General features: G+C 40.3%; 1 protein-coding gene across 2 annotated transcripts in view; it reads left to right on the top strand.

Annotated features, from left to right (window-relative positions):
- LOC124803121 overlaps positions 1-16569 on the top strand; it is a 109448-nt gene that overhangs the window by 33120 nt on the left and 59759 nt on the right. For both annotated transcript variants that reach the window (XM_047264304.1, XM_047264296.1), the window contains exon 4: positions 15160-15307. In XM_047264304.1, the coding sequence (XP_047120260.1) occupies positions 15160-15307 (148 nt within the window). The remainder of the gene's footprint in view (positions 1-15159; positions 15308-16569) is intronic.

Genomic DNA, 16569 nt, shown 5'->3' with positions numbered 1-16569 from the left:
ACATAAAATTTCTAGCTCTGGTCTGTATTCATACTTTCACAAAGATAATAATTAATCTCTTCTGAATGCATCAGTACATTTTCATCTGACACTCCCTTTATGACAAAATGTCAATCAGGCCTTGAAAATTTTCAGCCGTGTCCTACACCCAGTCATTGAATACCTTCTGCATGATGGAAAGAGTGGTACTCCAAAATTATAATGTCATTCTCCAAAATAATGGCCTACATGACCTATGTGATATGCTGACCATACTGTGCTTCTCCTGGTTCCAATCATGCATCCCATGTCTGTCTCATATGAATGAATCCTCTTGCTTTCAAGTCACAGATATTTCCTGCCTGACCAAATGTAGCACCATGAATAGGCAGCCACGTACATGAAGTGCGGTGCTTTGCTCCATTTACTTTACAGTTTTCCATATGTGTGTTTTTGTCACGTTACCATTTTGAGTTGTGGAAAATCTAGGATGGAATAATGACAGTATGATGAAAAGGATAGATTGCTTCTCACTACATAGTGGAGATGATGAGTCACAGGCAGGCACAACAAAAAGATTACTTAACATGTAAGATTTCGGTCAGAAGGCATTCTTCTGAAACACACACACACACACACACACACACACACACCTCTCCCTCTCTCTCTCTCTCTCTCTCTCTCTCTCTCTCTCTCACACACACACACACACACACACACACACACACGACCTCAGTCTTTCACCCCTCTTCTTTCCAGCTTCCCCCCCTCTTGCTGCCCGCTGCCGACCCTACTTTCTCCACCGTATGTTGTATGCTCTCACAAACAGGTTGGCATGGAGGATGCCGCTGTTTTGTTTGTATACTTTTGCTTCAAAGGAGAAGTAGTCGTGGATTAGTCTGCAAACAGATCTTCGTTGCCATTTTCTCACACCACCAATCCTCCCACCACCCCCAAGAACGAGCCACAAAGGAGTGTCCCCTTCATCACCCAGTACCACCCTCAACTGGAACAACTGAATCACATCTTTTGCCAGGGCTTTGATTACCTTTCATAATGCCTTGAAATGAGGGACATTCTATCATAGAGATTTCCTACCGCTTCCTAGTTCATCCGTGTGACACTCCCAATCCCAACCCCTTGCCACAAGGATCATATCCCTGAGGAAGACCCAGGTGCAAAATCTGCCCAATCCACCCAACCAGTACTTCTGATTCCAGTCCTGTCACAGGTTTGTCCTACCCCATCAGGGGTTCGGCCACCAGTGAAATCAGCCATGTCATTTAGCAGGTCTGTTGCAATAATTGCACAACTTTTTACATTGGTATGACTACCAATCAGGTGTCCGACAGGATGAAGGGCCACTGCCAAACTGTGGCCAATAGCAAAGTAGACCACCCTGTGGCACAACATGCAGCTGAACATAACATTTTATTGGCTGCTTCACTACTCAACCTATTTGGATCATCCCCTCCACCACCAGCTTTTCCTGAACAGTGCCGATGGGAGTTAGTAGCGCTTAAATACCCAGATTGTGCGTTGCTAGTTTTAGGTGAAATTCACCTACTGAATGTAGACTGGAATGCTTTTGGATTCAAGTGAAATACTTTTGAACATGTTTTCTGAAAACTGTCTTGAGCAGCTAGCTTGGCAGCCCACATGCAATGGAAATATCTTAGACCTTGTGGCTAAAAAGACTGGACCTTATTGACATTGTCATTATAGAAACAGGGATTAGCGATCATGATGTCATTACAGCAACTATGATTACAAAAGTTAATAAATAAGTCAAGAAGGTTAGGGGAGTGTTTCTTCTAGATATAGCTGATGAGCAGTTGTTAGCATCTCATTTAGTCAATGAATTGACATCACTTAGTTCCAGTAAGATGGATTTAGAGTAATTATGGTCAAAGTTTAAGCAGATTGTAAATTGTGGTCTGGAGAATTATGTGCCTAGTGAGTAGATAAAGGATGGAAAAAATCCACCATGGTTCAATAACGAAATTCGGAAGATACTGAGGAAGCAGAGGTGGTTGCACTGTCAATTCAAAAGAGAATGGACAAATGATGACAAGTGAAGGTTAGTAGAGATTCCTGCGTCTGTGAAAAGCTCTATAAGCAAAGCATACAACATCTACCACCGTCACACCTTAGCAAAAGATCTGGTAGAGAACCAGAGAAAATTCTGGTCCTATGTAAAATCGCTAAGCAGGTCTAAGGCTTTCATTCAGTCCCTTGTTGACCAGTGTGGTGTGGTAGTTGAAGATAGGACATTGAAAGCCGAAGTTTTAAATCTCTTGTTTAAGAAATATTGTTCACACAAGAGAATTGTGCAAACGTACCATCATTTTACCATTGGACAGACTCCTTTATGGATGACAATAGTAATAAGAATCCCTGCTATAGAGAAGCAACTGAAGATTTGAAAGAAAATGATTCACCTGGTCCAAATAGAATCCAGTTCAGTTTTACAAAGGGTACTCTATGGTGTTGGCTCCGTACCCTGTCTGCATCTGTCATGAATCTCTCACCCAGTACAAAGTCCCAAGTGATTGGAAAAAAACACAGGTAACTCCAGTATATAAGAAGGGACCCACATAATTACAGATCAATATCCCTAACTTTGGTTTACTGCAGAATCCTTGAACATTCTCAGGTCAAATATATTAAACTTTCTTGTCGTTGAGAAGCTTATATCATCGAATTAGCATGGTTTTAGAAAACATTGCTCATGTAAAACTCAGGTTGCCCTTTTCTCACATGATATACTGCAAACTATGGATGAAGGGCAAAAAGCAGATTCCATATTTCTAGAATCCCGGAAAGCATTTGACACAGTGCCCCATTGCTGGCTGTTAACAAAGGTACGAGCATATGGAATGAGTTCGAAGACTTCTTAAGTGATAGAGCCCAGTATGTTGTCCTTGATGATGAGTGTTCATCAGAGACAAGGGTATTGTCAGGAGTGCCCCAAGGAAGAGTGATAGAACCACTGTTGTTCTCTATATACGTAAATGATATGGTGGACAGAGTGGGCAGCATTCTGCAGTTGTCTGCTGCTGATGCTGTGGTGTATGCTAAGGTGTAAAAGTTCAATGATTATAAGAAGATGCAAGACAACTTTGACAAGATTTCTATTTGGTCTGATGAATGGCAGCTAGCTCTAAATGTGAAAAAATGAAGTTAATGCAGATGAGTAAGAAGAACAAACCTGTATTGTTTGGATACATATTAGTCGTCTCCTGCTGGACACAGTCATGTCGTTTCAATATCTGGGCGCAAATGTTGAAAAGCAATATGGAATGGGATGAGCATGTGAGGACTGTTGTGGGGAAGGCGAATGTTTCACTTCAGTTTATTGGGAGAATTTTAGCAGAGAGTGGGTCTCCTGTAAAAGAGACTGCATATGGGACACCGGTGCAACCTTATCTTGAGTACTGCTCATGTATTTGGGATCCGTACCACATCAGATTGAAGGAAGACATCGAAGCAATTCAGAGGTGGGCTGCTAGATTTGTTATGGTAGATTCGAACAACACCTAAATGTTATGGAGATGCTCTGGGAACTCGAATGGGAATCCCTGGAGGGAAGGTGACTTTCTTTTCGAGAAACACCATTGAGGAAATATAGAGAACCAGCTTTTGAAGGTGACTGCCACAAAATTTTTCTGCCACCAGCATACATTGCGCTTAAGGACCATGGCAATAAGATACTAGAAATTAGGGCTCATGTGGAGGCATATAGACACTCATTTTCTTCTTGCTATATTCACAAGTGGAAAGGAAATGAAACGACTAGTGGTGGTACGGGGTACCCTCCTCATGCACTGTACGGTGGCTTGCGGAGTATTTATGTAGATGTGGATGTTGATCCTTACAATGCATTCTCTGCTCCTGTAATTATCCCAGCCTCAATCTACAGTAACCTACTGTTCCCACATCCTCCATCCAACAGTTTCTACTCCTCTGTCCTATCATCTCCTCTCCTTTTTCGCCTCCTACCCTCTTCATTTGCTGCCCTCTGCACCCACCCATCTTTCTCCACTCCTCTCCTTTTTCACACCTTTTTTCCCCACCTCCCTGCCCCACAACCTCCTGACAGTCCACCTATTGGCAGTCTAGTCTCTGCAGACTCCACCAGACAGCATTCGTCTCCACCCCCAACCGTACACTACTACCCCTTCCCTTTCCTCACACCTTGAGATTTCTGCTTGCATTCCACGTGGTATTTACATTCCGGCCCGAGCTGCCTAAGTTGGTGGTAATGTGTGCACAAGGTGTGCTTGCTTGTGCATATGAACGGTATGTGTTTCTATTTTGCTGATGAATGCTGTGACCAAGTGTTTTGTAATTGTGCTTGTCTGAAACTTAACGTGTCTTCTTTATGGTAAGTAGCACTCTATCTTTTCCTGCATAGTTGAAAATTAAATAAAATTTATGATAAAGTCTTTCCAATTTATCATTGATTACAGAACTAAACAGCTGGCTACTTACATGATTGTCCACTGCCAAACTAATTAACCAAAATGCAGCCACCCAAATCCCCAGTGAACTGTAAACTGCAATACCAATGACATTGACAGCTATTTTAGTATCTGTGCTATTTGTATTCTGCCTCAGTATCATCTCTGAATTATGTAGATGAAAGATTCTCTTCCAGCACATCCCACATTTCGTCTGGCACATTCTTCCGTTTAGACATTTAACATGTTTCACTGAGCCCCAAACAATCACAATTAGCACTTGTCTGCTATACTACTCAGCAATGTACACTGCCAGATTATATTCACTATTTAGCACCTATCAGGATGCGGCCAATGCTGTTGTACAGGATTAAGCGGGACTTATCCACAAACTACATTTTGCCACTCTGTGCACCAGCAGTGGTGTTCAGAAGCTTATTGCTTTATGAGATGTTTGTTAGTTTTGAACCATGCAGTGATATGCTTGCCATAGTTCAGCACATAGCAGATGAAATCAAATTGCCGAAGCACATAGATGTAAATCTGTTTCAGTGCTCCGATATGAAGCAACACTGTGGACAGTACTCTATGGTGCATTACAGATCTATGTACAATATTGTAATCATCATGTGCTATATTCATTTTGGATTGTTCAGTACGTCACTGAATAGAACTCTCGGCAAAGTTTTACATATAAGCAATCTGACCTCTATGCTCCTAGTTGCGTTTCGTTTGCTAGTATGTGTTTTTTACTTGTTTATAAGTTACAAAGGCTTAATGTATGGTATAACTCAATGGGCTACAATGGCTTAATTGTGGATATACAAATTACAGTTTTGTTTTCAAAGATGACACTTAATTCTGAATCAGTGTGCGCTATGAAATGAAATTTCTTCTTATTATGTTTCTATGCTGGTTGATGACCAGAACTAATTGAAATTTCCTCTTGTTATGTTCCTATGCAGGCCGATGACCTGAACTGTTATCTTACCCTTTCAAGCATAGTGCTTTATATTGGACATAAAGCGTGTCTTATCAACAGACTCAGAGCTTCGACATGACTGTCAGTCTCCACTGTAGTGTGACATATTTATTCTGCGCTTTAAAGGTGCTTGAGGCAGTTGAGTTGTACATACTATTTTATTTATGTGAGCATGTGCACTTGGGTACATGAAGATGGAATTGGACCTTGCCGTTGGTGGGGAGGCTTGCGTGCCTCAGCGATACAGATAGCCGTACCGTAGGTGCAACCACAACGGAGGGGTATCTGTTGAGAGGCCAGACAAACATGTGGTTCCTGAAGAGGGGCAGCAGCCTTTTCAGTAGCTGCAAGGGCAACAGTCTGGATGATTGACTGATCTGGCCTTGTAACAATAACCAAAACGGCCTTGCTGTGCTGGTACTGCGAACGGCTGAAAGCAAGGGGAAACTGCAGCCGTAATTTTTCCCGAGGGCATGCAGCTTTACTGTATGATTACATGATGATGGCGTCTTCTTGGGTAAAATATTCCGGAGGTAAAATAGTCCCCCATTCGGATCTCCGGGCGGGGACTACTCAAGAGGATGTCGTTATCAGGAGAAAGAAAACTGGCGTCCTACGGATCGGAGCGTGGAATGTCAGATCCCTTAATCGGGCAGGTAGGTTAGAAAATTTAAAACGGGAAATGGATAGGTTGAAGTTAGATATAGTGGGAATTAGTGAAGTTCGGTGGCAGGAGGAACAAGACTTCTGGTCAGGTGACTACAGGGTTATAAACACAAAATCAAATAGGGGTAATGCAGGAGTAGGTTTAATAATGAATAAAAAAATAGGAATGTGGGTAAGCTACTACAAACAGCATAGTGAACGCATTATTGTGGCCAAGATAGATACGAAGCCCACACCTACTACAGTAGTACAAGTTTATATGCCAACTAGCTCTGCAGATGACGAAGAAATTGAAGAAATGTATGATGAAATAAAAGAAATTATTCAGATTGTGAAGGGAGACGAAAATTTAATAGTCATGGGTGACTGGAATTCGAGTGTAGGAAAAGGGAGAGAAGGAAACATAGTAGGTGAATATGGATTGGGGGACAGAAATGAAAGAGGAAGCCGCCTGGTAGAATTTTGCGCAGAGCACAACATAATCATAACTAACACTTGGTTTAAGAATCATGAAAGAAGGTTGTATACATGGAAGAACCCTGGAGATACTAAAAGGTATCAGATAGATTATATAATGGTAAGACAGAGATTTAGGAACCAGGTTTTAAATTGTAAGACATTTCCAGGGGCAGATGTGGACTCTGGCCACAATCTATTGGTTATGACCTGTAGATTAAAACTGAAGAAACCGCAAAAAGGTGGGAATTTAAGGAGATGGGACCTGGATAAACTGAAAGAACCAGAGATTGTACAGAGATTCAGGGAGAGCATAAGGGAGCAATTGACAGGAATGGGGGAAAGAAATACAGTAGAAGAAGAACGGGTAGCTTTGAGGGATGAAGTAGTGAAGGCAGCAGAGGATCAAGTAGGTAAAAAGACGAGGGCTAGTAGAAATCCTTGGGTAACAGAAGAAATATTGAATTTAATTGATGAAAGGAGAAAATATAAAAATGCAGTAAGTGAAACAGGCAAAAAGGAATACAAACGTCTCAAAAATGAGATCGACAGGAAGTGCAAAATGGCTAAGCAGGGATGGCTAGAGGACAAATGTAAGGATGTAGAGGCCTATCTCACTAGGGGTAAGATAGATACCGCCTACAGGAAAATTAAAGAGACCTTTGGAGATAAGAGAACGACTTGTATGAATATCAAGAGCTCAGATGGAAACCCAGTTCTAAGCAAAGAAGGGAAAGCAGAAAGGTGGAAGGAGTATATAGAGGGTCTATACAAGGGCGATGTACTTGAGGACAATATTATGGAAATGGAAGAGGATGTAGATGAAGACAAAAATGGGAGGTACGATACTGTGTGAAGAGTTTGACAGAGCACTGAAAGACCTGAGTCGAAACAAGGCCCCCGGAGTAGACAATATTCCATTGGAACTACTGACGGCTGTGGGAGAGCCAGTCCTGACAAAACTCTACCATCTGGTGAGCAAGATGTATGAAACAGGCGAAATACCCTCAGACTTCAAGAAGAATATAATAATTCCAATCCCAAAGAAAGCAGGTGTTGACAGATGTGAAAATTACTGAACTATCAGCTTAATAAGTCACAGCTGCAAAATACTAACACGAATTCTTTACAGACAAATGGAAAAACTAGTAGAAGCCAACCTCGGGGAAGATCAGTTTGGATTCCGTAGAAACACTGGAACACGTGAGGCAATACTGACCTTACGACTTATCTTAGAAGAAAGATTAAGGAAAGGCAAACCTACGTTTCTAGCATTTGTAGACTTAGAGAAAGCTTTTGACAATGTTGACTGGAATACTCTCTTTCAAATTCTAAAGGTGGCAGGGGTAAAATACAGGGAGCAAAAGGCTATTTACAATTTGTACAGAAACCAGATGGCAGTTATAAGAGTCGAGGGACATGAAAGGGAAGCAGTGGTTGGGAAGGGAGTAAGACAGGGTTGTAGCCTCTCCCCGATGTTGTTCAATGTGTATATTGAGCAAGCAGTAAAGGAAACAAAAGAAAAATTCGGAGTAGGTATTAAAATTCATGGAGAAGAAATAAAAACATTGAGGTTCGCCGATGACATTGTAATTCTGTCAGAGACAGCAAAGGACTTGGAAGAGCAGTTGAATGGAATGGACAGTGTCTTGAAAGGAGGATATAAGATGAACATCAACAAAAGCAAAACAAGGATAATGGAATGTAGTCTAATTAAGTCGGGTGATGCTGAGGGAATTAGATTAGGAAATGAGGCACTTAAAGTAGTAAAGGAGTTTTGCTATTTGGGGAGCAAAATAACTGATGATGGTCGAAGTAGAGAGGATATAAAATGTAGGTTGGCAATGGCAAGGAAAGCGTTTCTGAAGAAGAGAAATTTGTTAACATCCAGTATTGATTTAAGTGTCAGGAAGTCATTTCTGAAAGTATTCGTATGGATTGTAGCCATATATGGAAGTGAAACATGGACGATAAATAGTTTGGACAAGAAGAGAATAGAAGCTTTCGAAATGTGGTGCTACAGAAGAATGCTGAAGATTAGATGGGTAGATCACATAACTAATGAGGAAGTATTGAATAGGATTGGGGAGAAGAGAAGTTTGTGGCACAACTTGACCAGAAGAAGGGATCGGTTGGTAGGACATTTTCTGAGGCATCAAGGGATCACCAATTTAGTATTGGAGGGCAGCGTGGAGGGTAAAAATCGTAGAGGGAGACCAAGAGATGAATACACTAAGCAGATTCAGAAGGATGTAGGTTGCAGTAGGTACTGGGAGATGAAAAAGCTTGCACAGGATAGAGTAGCATGGAGAGCTGCATCAAACCAGTCTCAGGACTGAAGACCACAACAACAACAATCATATAAGTAGTGCACCTTAATATTTCTTTCAAATTTTGGGGTTCTCTTTGACTTATTGATTTCTGATGGATCATTATTAGAAGTTTTCTGGAATTTTAATACAGGTTGTTGATCTATTTTACTTCAGATAAGTTTCCTCAATCTTAATTCATACTTTAAGAATGGCTCTTTTTTTCTGTTCAGTTATTGTAGATCGTCCCTGTCTTTTTTCATTTCCCATATTTCTCTCGGTGACTGAATTAAGAAAGAAAGAAATCCAAATACAATAGATTCAAATGCTATTTTAATCCTGCATCAGTACTCTATAAATCTCTAAGATTTGTTTGGCATATGTATTAAGATTTTTTCTCTTTTCATGGGAAGAATGACTGCTTGTACACCTGTTAAAACTACTATTTTGTAATTTTATAATCACAACCTCTGTGAGAATGAAATGATAGATACTGAAGAATATTCGTAGTTTCTGCCCTGAAAGCTGATTGTTAAAATTGTCTAAGTGAGTTGTTGTGTGATTAATATTGGCTTTCTTCAGGTTTCTGCTAGTTAAGATTTTTCAACATTTCTGTAGTTTCTCAACCATTAACCCAGCCTTTGATTGTTCACAGTGCACTTCTCTGTATACACTTGATAGCACATGACAATTCACCTTGATATGGATTCCATATATTTGAGCAGTGTTCATGTGATTTGTATGTGGTCTCTCTTGTAAACAAACTGCAGTTACCAGGTATTTTACCCATGGGTCAAATCCTACCAGTTGCTTTACCTACAACTGAGCCCATGTGAACATTCACATATCTCTTCACACAGTAACACACAAATGTTTAAATAGAATAACTGACTCTTACATTTCTTTACAATAAGAGCTAGTTGTCAGTTTTGCACCAGGCTGATATGTTTTCCAGAACAAGCAGCATATTACTACAATATTTACTGGATAAATTGTTTTATACTTAACTGCTTTAAGTGTGAAAAATCAAAGATTGCAACTAATATGATCCAATAAGTCATTAATGTAAAGCAAGTGCAGCAGTGGCCCTATTACAGTTGCTTAAGGTACACCAGATACACTTCAGTGTCTGCAGGTAACTCTCCATCTGTGACAACATGCTATTTTCTCCCCCTCCCCAATTTCATTTACTTAGTAATTCAACCATTATAGTCTGGACTCACAATTCCTACTGGGGAGAAATCACATATGGGGTTCCCCAAGGCACAATTTTAGATCCACTATTGTTCCTCATATAAGTAAATGATCTTCCATCTAATACGTAACAAAGAGAATTAGTTCTTTTTGCAGATGACACTAGTATTGTAATCGGTCTGAACATACATACAGAAACAAAAGGAATGGTAAACAGAGTTCTTAAAAGTGTCATTGACTGGTTTTCTGTGAATGGTCTCATCCTCAACTTTAAAAACACACAACATATTCAGTTCTGCACGTCTAGGGTAATACACCAATGATAAGTGTAACACGTGGTGAGGAAGTAGTAAATAGGGTGGAAACTTCAAAATTGATAGGAGTCCTTATTGGTGAGAATTTAAATTGGAAAAAGCACACTTAGTTCAGCCACATTTGCACTTAGAATCATTGCAAATCTTGGGGCGAGACAAATCCGTAAGTTGACATATTTTGTATATTCTCAATCAATAATGTCATATATGACAATGTTAATCATCTTTAAGAAAGTAAGTCTTTGTTGCTCAAAAATGTGCTGTAAGAATAATATGTGGTGACTTTTCAGGCTTTCCTGTTAGATCTGTTGCAAATACACTTCACGGGTTTTCTGCCGGATCATATTGTGTAAATTGCACAATATTTCATTAGTACTGCTGCAATGTATGACTGCAGCAGTGACAGGAGCAATTACCACCACCTGAAGATATCGAGCAGTTGTTCAAATGTGTGTGAATTCCTAAGGGATCAAACTGCTTGGGTCATCGGTCCCTAGACTTACACACTACTTAAACTAACTTACGCTAACAACAACAACAACAACTACTACACACACACACACACACACACACGAGGGAGGACTCGAACCTCCAGTGGGAGGGGCTGCGCAATCCATGGCATGACGCCTCAGATCGTGCGGCCAAGCAGTTGCATCGATGAAATACTATGCAATTTTACGCAATATAGCTCACCAACAGTCATCTTGTAGACATCTTTTGAAGGAGTTGGGCATTCTGACTACTACTTCACAGTATATTTATTTCCTTATGAAGTTTGTGGAAACAATCCACTACAGTTCAAAAGAAACTATCATTTACACAGTTACAATACCAGAAGGGAAAATGACATTCATAACTGTAGATAAGGTTGTCTCTAACACAAAAAGGGTTGTGCATTGCTTCAGCAAAAATTTTTGATCACTTACTCACTGATATAAAACGTCTATCAGACAGTATAGTAAAATTGGAAAACAAACAGAAAGTTTCTCCTTGACAACTCCTTCTGTTCCATAGAAGAATGTGTTTTACTGTAATGTGTACAAGGTGATAAGTAGGAATAACTAATTCATATCTGTATATCTTTTTTTTTCTTTTTGTATTATAAAAAAAAACTTAGAAATATTCAGTATGTAACCATATGTACAAATTAATTTGCAGTTTGAATCTAAAATGACCTATTTCATATAATTAGGATCTATCACGCAAATGATCCGTGGAGCAAGTAACTAACTAACTACACTAGAAACCATGATGTTTTGCCTTGTGAATGGCCTGTGTACCTTTATGAGTGGGCTACACAGATCTGGATGATGGAAAAGTCACACTTACTGTTTTTCTGAAAATATTTGCCATTCGAAAGCCTTCTATACAATCACATTGCAGTTACAGCTTTATTGTGGCAACACCACAACCAAAAAAGGATATGCCCACATGTATCTGCAACCTCCAGCTTAGTGCCACAATTGTAAAATCTCCAAGCACTAAAGTAGCATCCCTCTGTGCCACTGCTATTTCCTGCACAACATACTATAAAACTTTCACCCACACATGGAAAATCTCTTATGATTGATACAAAAGAAATGAAATTTTGGAGGGGATACTCCCCAGAAGATTTTCTGCTTACCTTTGGGAAGCGAAAGGCCAGATCATCATCAGACAAATTTACAGGAATTGTGAAGACAAGTAAAGAAAAATATTCTTCCAACTTGGAGACCATCCTCAACAGCAACACTGTACAAAAGCATTGCTCAGCGAACCTCCACTTCACCAGAGGAAATTGTGAATTGATTCTCTAAGAGAGAGCTGGTGTACCCTGTGAGGAAAGTTCTATGATTGAAGGAATAAAAAATAGTGTAATCCAACACAAATTGAAGCCAGGCCCTCCAAAGTTGCTGAGGTGACTCTCACTAACATGGCTGCGATCTCTTAACCTTATATATATGTATGGAATGTATGTGGCATCTAACTGTGTTGGCCAGAACCGCATATGTTACTATTTTCACAATCCCCAGCTTATAGGCATGCGAGAAACGAAGATATGACCTCAAGACAGCTTTGACCTCTCACACTTCACCCTAGTACGTTATGACCTTGCTCCTGATTTGGGAACTCCAGATCATGAGTGTGCAATGACGCTCATTCATAGTCAAACCATTATGTTGAACAACCAGTTACTAATTGTTGCTCTTTGTATTTACGTTCCTAGAATTATCTTTTTTTTTTCTCTTTATGATAATTGCATATCTCCACCACTTGTTCTTCCCTGTGCTGACATACTGCAACATATTGCCCATCTCCCAACATCTTTTTTTCTGTTTGGTGAAGATAGTATCCACTATATTGTTCGGGGCTCTCCCAGATGCTGCATGAGGGGCAAGCTCCTGGCAGATATTCTGGGCCAGCTTAATAGTGTTAACCTCAAACAGGTTAACCCACATTTTATTTAGATTCTTTACATTAATTGTCACATCTGGATCACTCCTTCTGCAGAGCAAAATTTGCGCACCTTCTAGAATTGTCCATCATTCCAGACATACACTCAGGCGACTAGTTTCCATGCATAAATCACTTGTTGAACCATGTAAAATCCATGCTTAAGACAACTTGGCAGCTTTCCAAAACTAACTGGAAGCTCAGCTCCTCATTAATGACCTTAGACACATAATTCTACAGCACTGGAAATCAGGTAAAGTACCTTATGAATATTGCCATCTCAGCCTCTGAACTTCCCTTACCCTAGGTCTCTTCTTTTCTGCAATGAACCCTAATCCCGTGGTGGACTGAGGAATGTTGAGACGTGGTTCGCAAACAAAGATATGTTCTCCATATCTTTGAACACGGCACCATGATGGAAGACTGTGCCCAATATAAACAGATGCATGCAAATAGCCACTGAATTATCAGAGATAGCAAAGAAGCCTCTTGGATTTCTTGTCCCCTTGACCAACTGACTGTGTTAAACTTTGTCACGTTGCTAGCTAAAAGGTCCAGCTTCCAGTACCCAGTCTAACTGTTGCAAACAATATCATTGTGGATCTTGGCAATCTCCCCAACACTTTGGGCCTAATACTGTTCTTATTATGAAGGAACTAGAGTATGCCCTTTGATCATCATGTTCTTGCACCTCAGTACCAGACAATAAGCTTTCAATGTCGATTTCATAGGAATCGCTCTGCAGTCTTCCATCTTGTCACCTTGTGGACTTACATCATGGGCAGCGTTCTGCGGAAATGCTGGACCTTAGCTTGATTTTTTGATTTTGAAAAGGCTTGTAAAACTTTGCTGTAGACAGGGAATCCTCCATACAATGCACAGATGGGGCTTCTGATGCAGTTTGCCTCACTTTATTAAAGAATATTTAAAAATGGGATTTTTTTATGTATACGTATGTTTGACTTTATCAGACCCTTATACTCTGGAGAGTGGCATGCCTCTGGGCTTCATGCTCAACTTAAACTTAGTTTGTCTCTCGCTGATTGTCTTAGGCTTTCATTTTGTTGATGATTTTGTGATCTTTTGCTGCTCTGTTTACTGTATCACTGACTTCAGCACAGTCTTGACCATGTCTACTTGTGGATTATAGACAAAGGCGTCCACTTTTCCAACGAAAAAAACGCCTGTATGAATTTTTGGTGTCAAAAGTAACTTCTCCCTCCATCCTTACGTCTTGGTCCTATTGCCTTTATAATCACTGAAAGCACAAAATTCTTTGGATTAATGCTCGATAGAAAACTTTGTTGTTCCTCCCATAAATCCTACCTGGCAGCCCACTGTGTCCATTCTTTGAATGTCCTTCTGGGCCTTATAGGGAGCAGACCAGATAGTGCTTTGTTTATATCATTCATTAGTCCGATAGAAGCTGAACTATAGGTGCATCATGTATTCAACTGTATGACTCTTCATTTTATGTGCATTAACACAGTAGACTACCATCCTGTTTCACTCTCTTATCAACTGCTGTCTCCCTTTTTGTCCTTTGACTCTTAAAGATAGTAGTTTGGTTTCCCTACAAACTGTAGATAACCTTCCCCTCTCTTTGTTTTACCCCTTTCTCTATATATACAGATGCTATAAACGCAGGTTCGTTGTTCTTAAACATATCTCCTAAGATAATTCATGGAGTCATCATTGGCTTATATGTTCTTAAATTTTTCCATTGTACCAGTTTTTCGATAAATAAATAATTTGCCAGTATTTTGCAACCATGGCTTATTAAACTGATTGGTAGTATTCACATGTGAGCAACTACCTTCTTTGGACTTTGAATTATTACAGTCTTCTTAAAGATATTTTGCCTGCCTTATATTCATGGCTAGCTCTCCCAAGGATCTCAGTAATTCTGAGCCAATGTAATTTACTCCTGACTTTTTTTTTCCTCTCCAGCTTAGTTCTTTCAGTATCCTAATAAAAATTCTTCTTGTAGTGTCATATCTCCCTTATCGTATTCAGTCGTAATAATTATTAAATATATAATATTAAAATGAGTTAACTTTTGTTGGAGTTAGGGCAGTTGTGCCTTCAATTATCAATCTACTGTATGGCTTAGACCTTCCTCTGTGTATAATGGTCACTGTGTTAAAGAGGCTCTTAACACACTATGACAGAGATTTGACAAATACAGATACTGCTGTGGAAAAAATCTCTAAAATAATATTCTGATAACATTGCTAATACAACTACATAACAATGGTTAGGTATGGGTAGCATGATGAAGTTTCTGTGAATTCATCATAAATTATTGTGTCTAATGTATTTCTGGTTACATTATTTAGAATGGTTTTCCAACTATTTTACAGGTTGGTATTCAGTTCAGCAAAGAAGTATTTTGACCTCTGGCATCATGTGCAGGATCTTGAGAAACAGTTAAGTGACCCTACTCGACTTTTCACTAATCGAGGTGCACTGCTCCTTAAAAATGAAAAGGATCGCAAGGATGGAAAAAAGGTGAGGAATTTTTTGAATTCATTACAGCAATTAGTCTTTAACAAATACATGCCATGCAAAGGCATTTAATGCAGATTTCTTAGTGGTATCAATGTAAGTTAACATGACATTTTATTCATACAGAATGTGAAACCTTAGACATTATATCAATTATCTAAGATGAATAACATTAATCAGAAAAATCGTGCGGAACATGGAAAAAAGCTGCAGAAAAGAACCAATCTATATAATGCTTGCTTCAACCAAGAAATAATTCAAAAATTTGTAAAACTGTATGAAATTAATGCTTGTTTGTTTGTTTTCAGTTCTGTGTTTGTGGGTATCCTTACTGGTCTGTACAATTAAGAATGTTGAATATGATTATAATAGATGTTCCATCTATATCTGGAAGAACCAGAACATTTTATATAGAATCTGTTCTACATTTCCAATGCTGCACTTTCATTTTGTTATAATGTCAAGTTTAACACATATATTTCAGAACGACACAACACATGTAAGTCACAGAGTAAGTTGACAAGCAAGACATGTGTACACGTTAGCATTAGAATGAGCACTGAGTCCCAGTCTAGCGGCCGCTGCTCGGCTGGCCGCTTAGGTGGTGCAGCTGCTGCATGGCTGGTAGACAGCGCCGCACGTAGAGGACGCACGTAATTGCGCGGCGGCGCTTTGAATGATCGGTGAGTCACAACACTTTTCCCCCCTTTGAAATTGTTGCACTGGCCCTGATGGAGGTGTCCTGGAGATGGCTAACGTCCATAGGCGTTGTTTGACTCGCCGTAAAGTCTCGAGGAGGAGGAGGCTTCCCGTACGGTCGGAAGTGTCCCCGATGATAAGGGGTCGAGATGACAGGAGACATAGGGGTCGAATCTGCTGGGACCCCATGCACCAATCTGCCCGTTGCGGCAAGTCCAGTTGATACGACAGGAGACATGGGCGATGTGTCGGCGTCCGTTGGAGGAGGCGGCGAGTAGATTTGCTCTGACAGAGGATGGTCATCAGGTTCCTGCATGGGCACGTCTCCTGGTGGCGTCCGTTCTTGTGCTGGCATCGTGATGACGGTGAGAGGGCTGCGTTGTGAGTATTGAGAGATGCCAAGATCCCGAGCGTCAGGTAGAGTCGAAGGTGGTGTAGCGGCATTCGGAACAGGCGTTGCCGGCACACGAGGCTGAAGCTGGTCCGAATGACGCACTGCAACACTCGTGTCCGTCTGGATTTCATACAGGCGTCTGCCACGGTGCCGTAAGATGCGGCCCGGGCTC

This window comes from Schistocerca piceifrons, chromosome 1 (assembly GCF_021461385.2).
Source record: "Schistocerca piceifrons isolate TAMUIC-IGC-003096 chromosome 1, iqSchPice1.1, whole genome shotgun sequence".
NCBI lineage: Eukaryota > Metazoa > Arthropoda > Insecta > Orthoptera > Acrididae > Schistocerca > Schistocerca piceifrons.
Note: the sequence above shows the minus strand (reverse complement) of the source record. Positions and strands in the feature narration are given on the sequence as shown.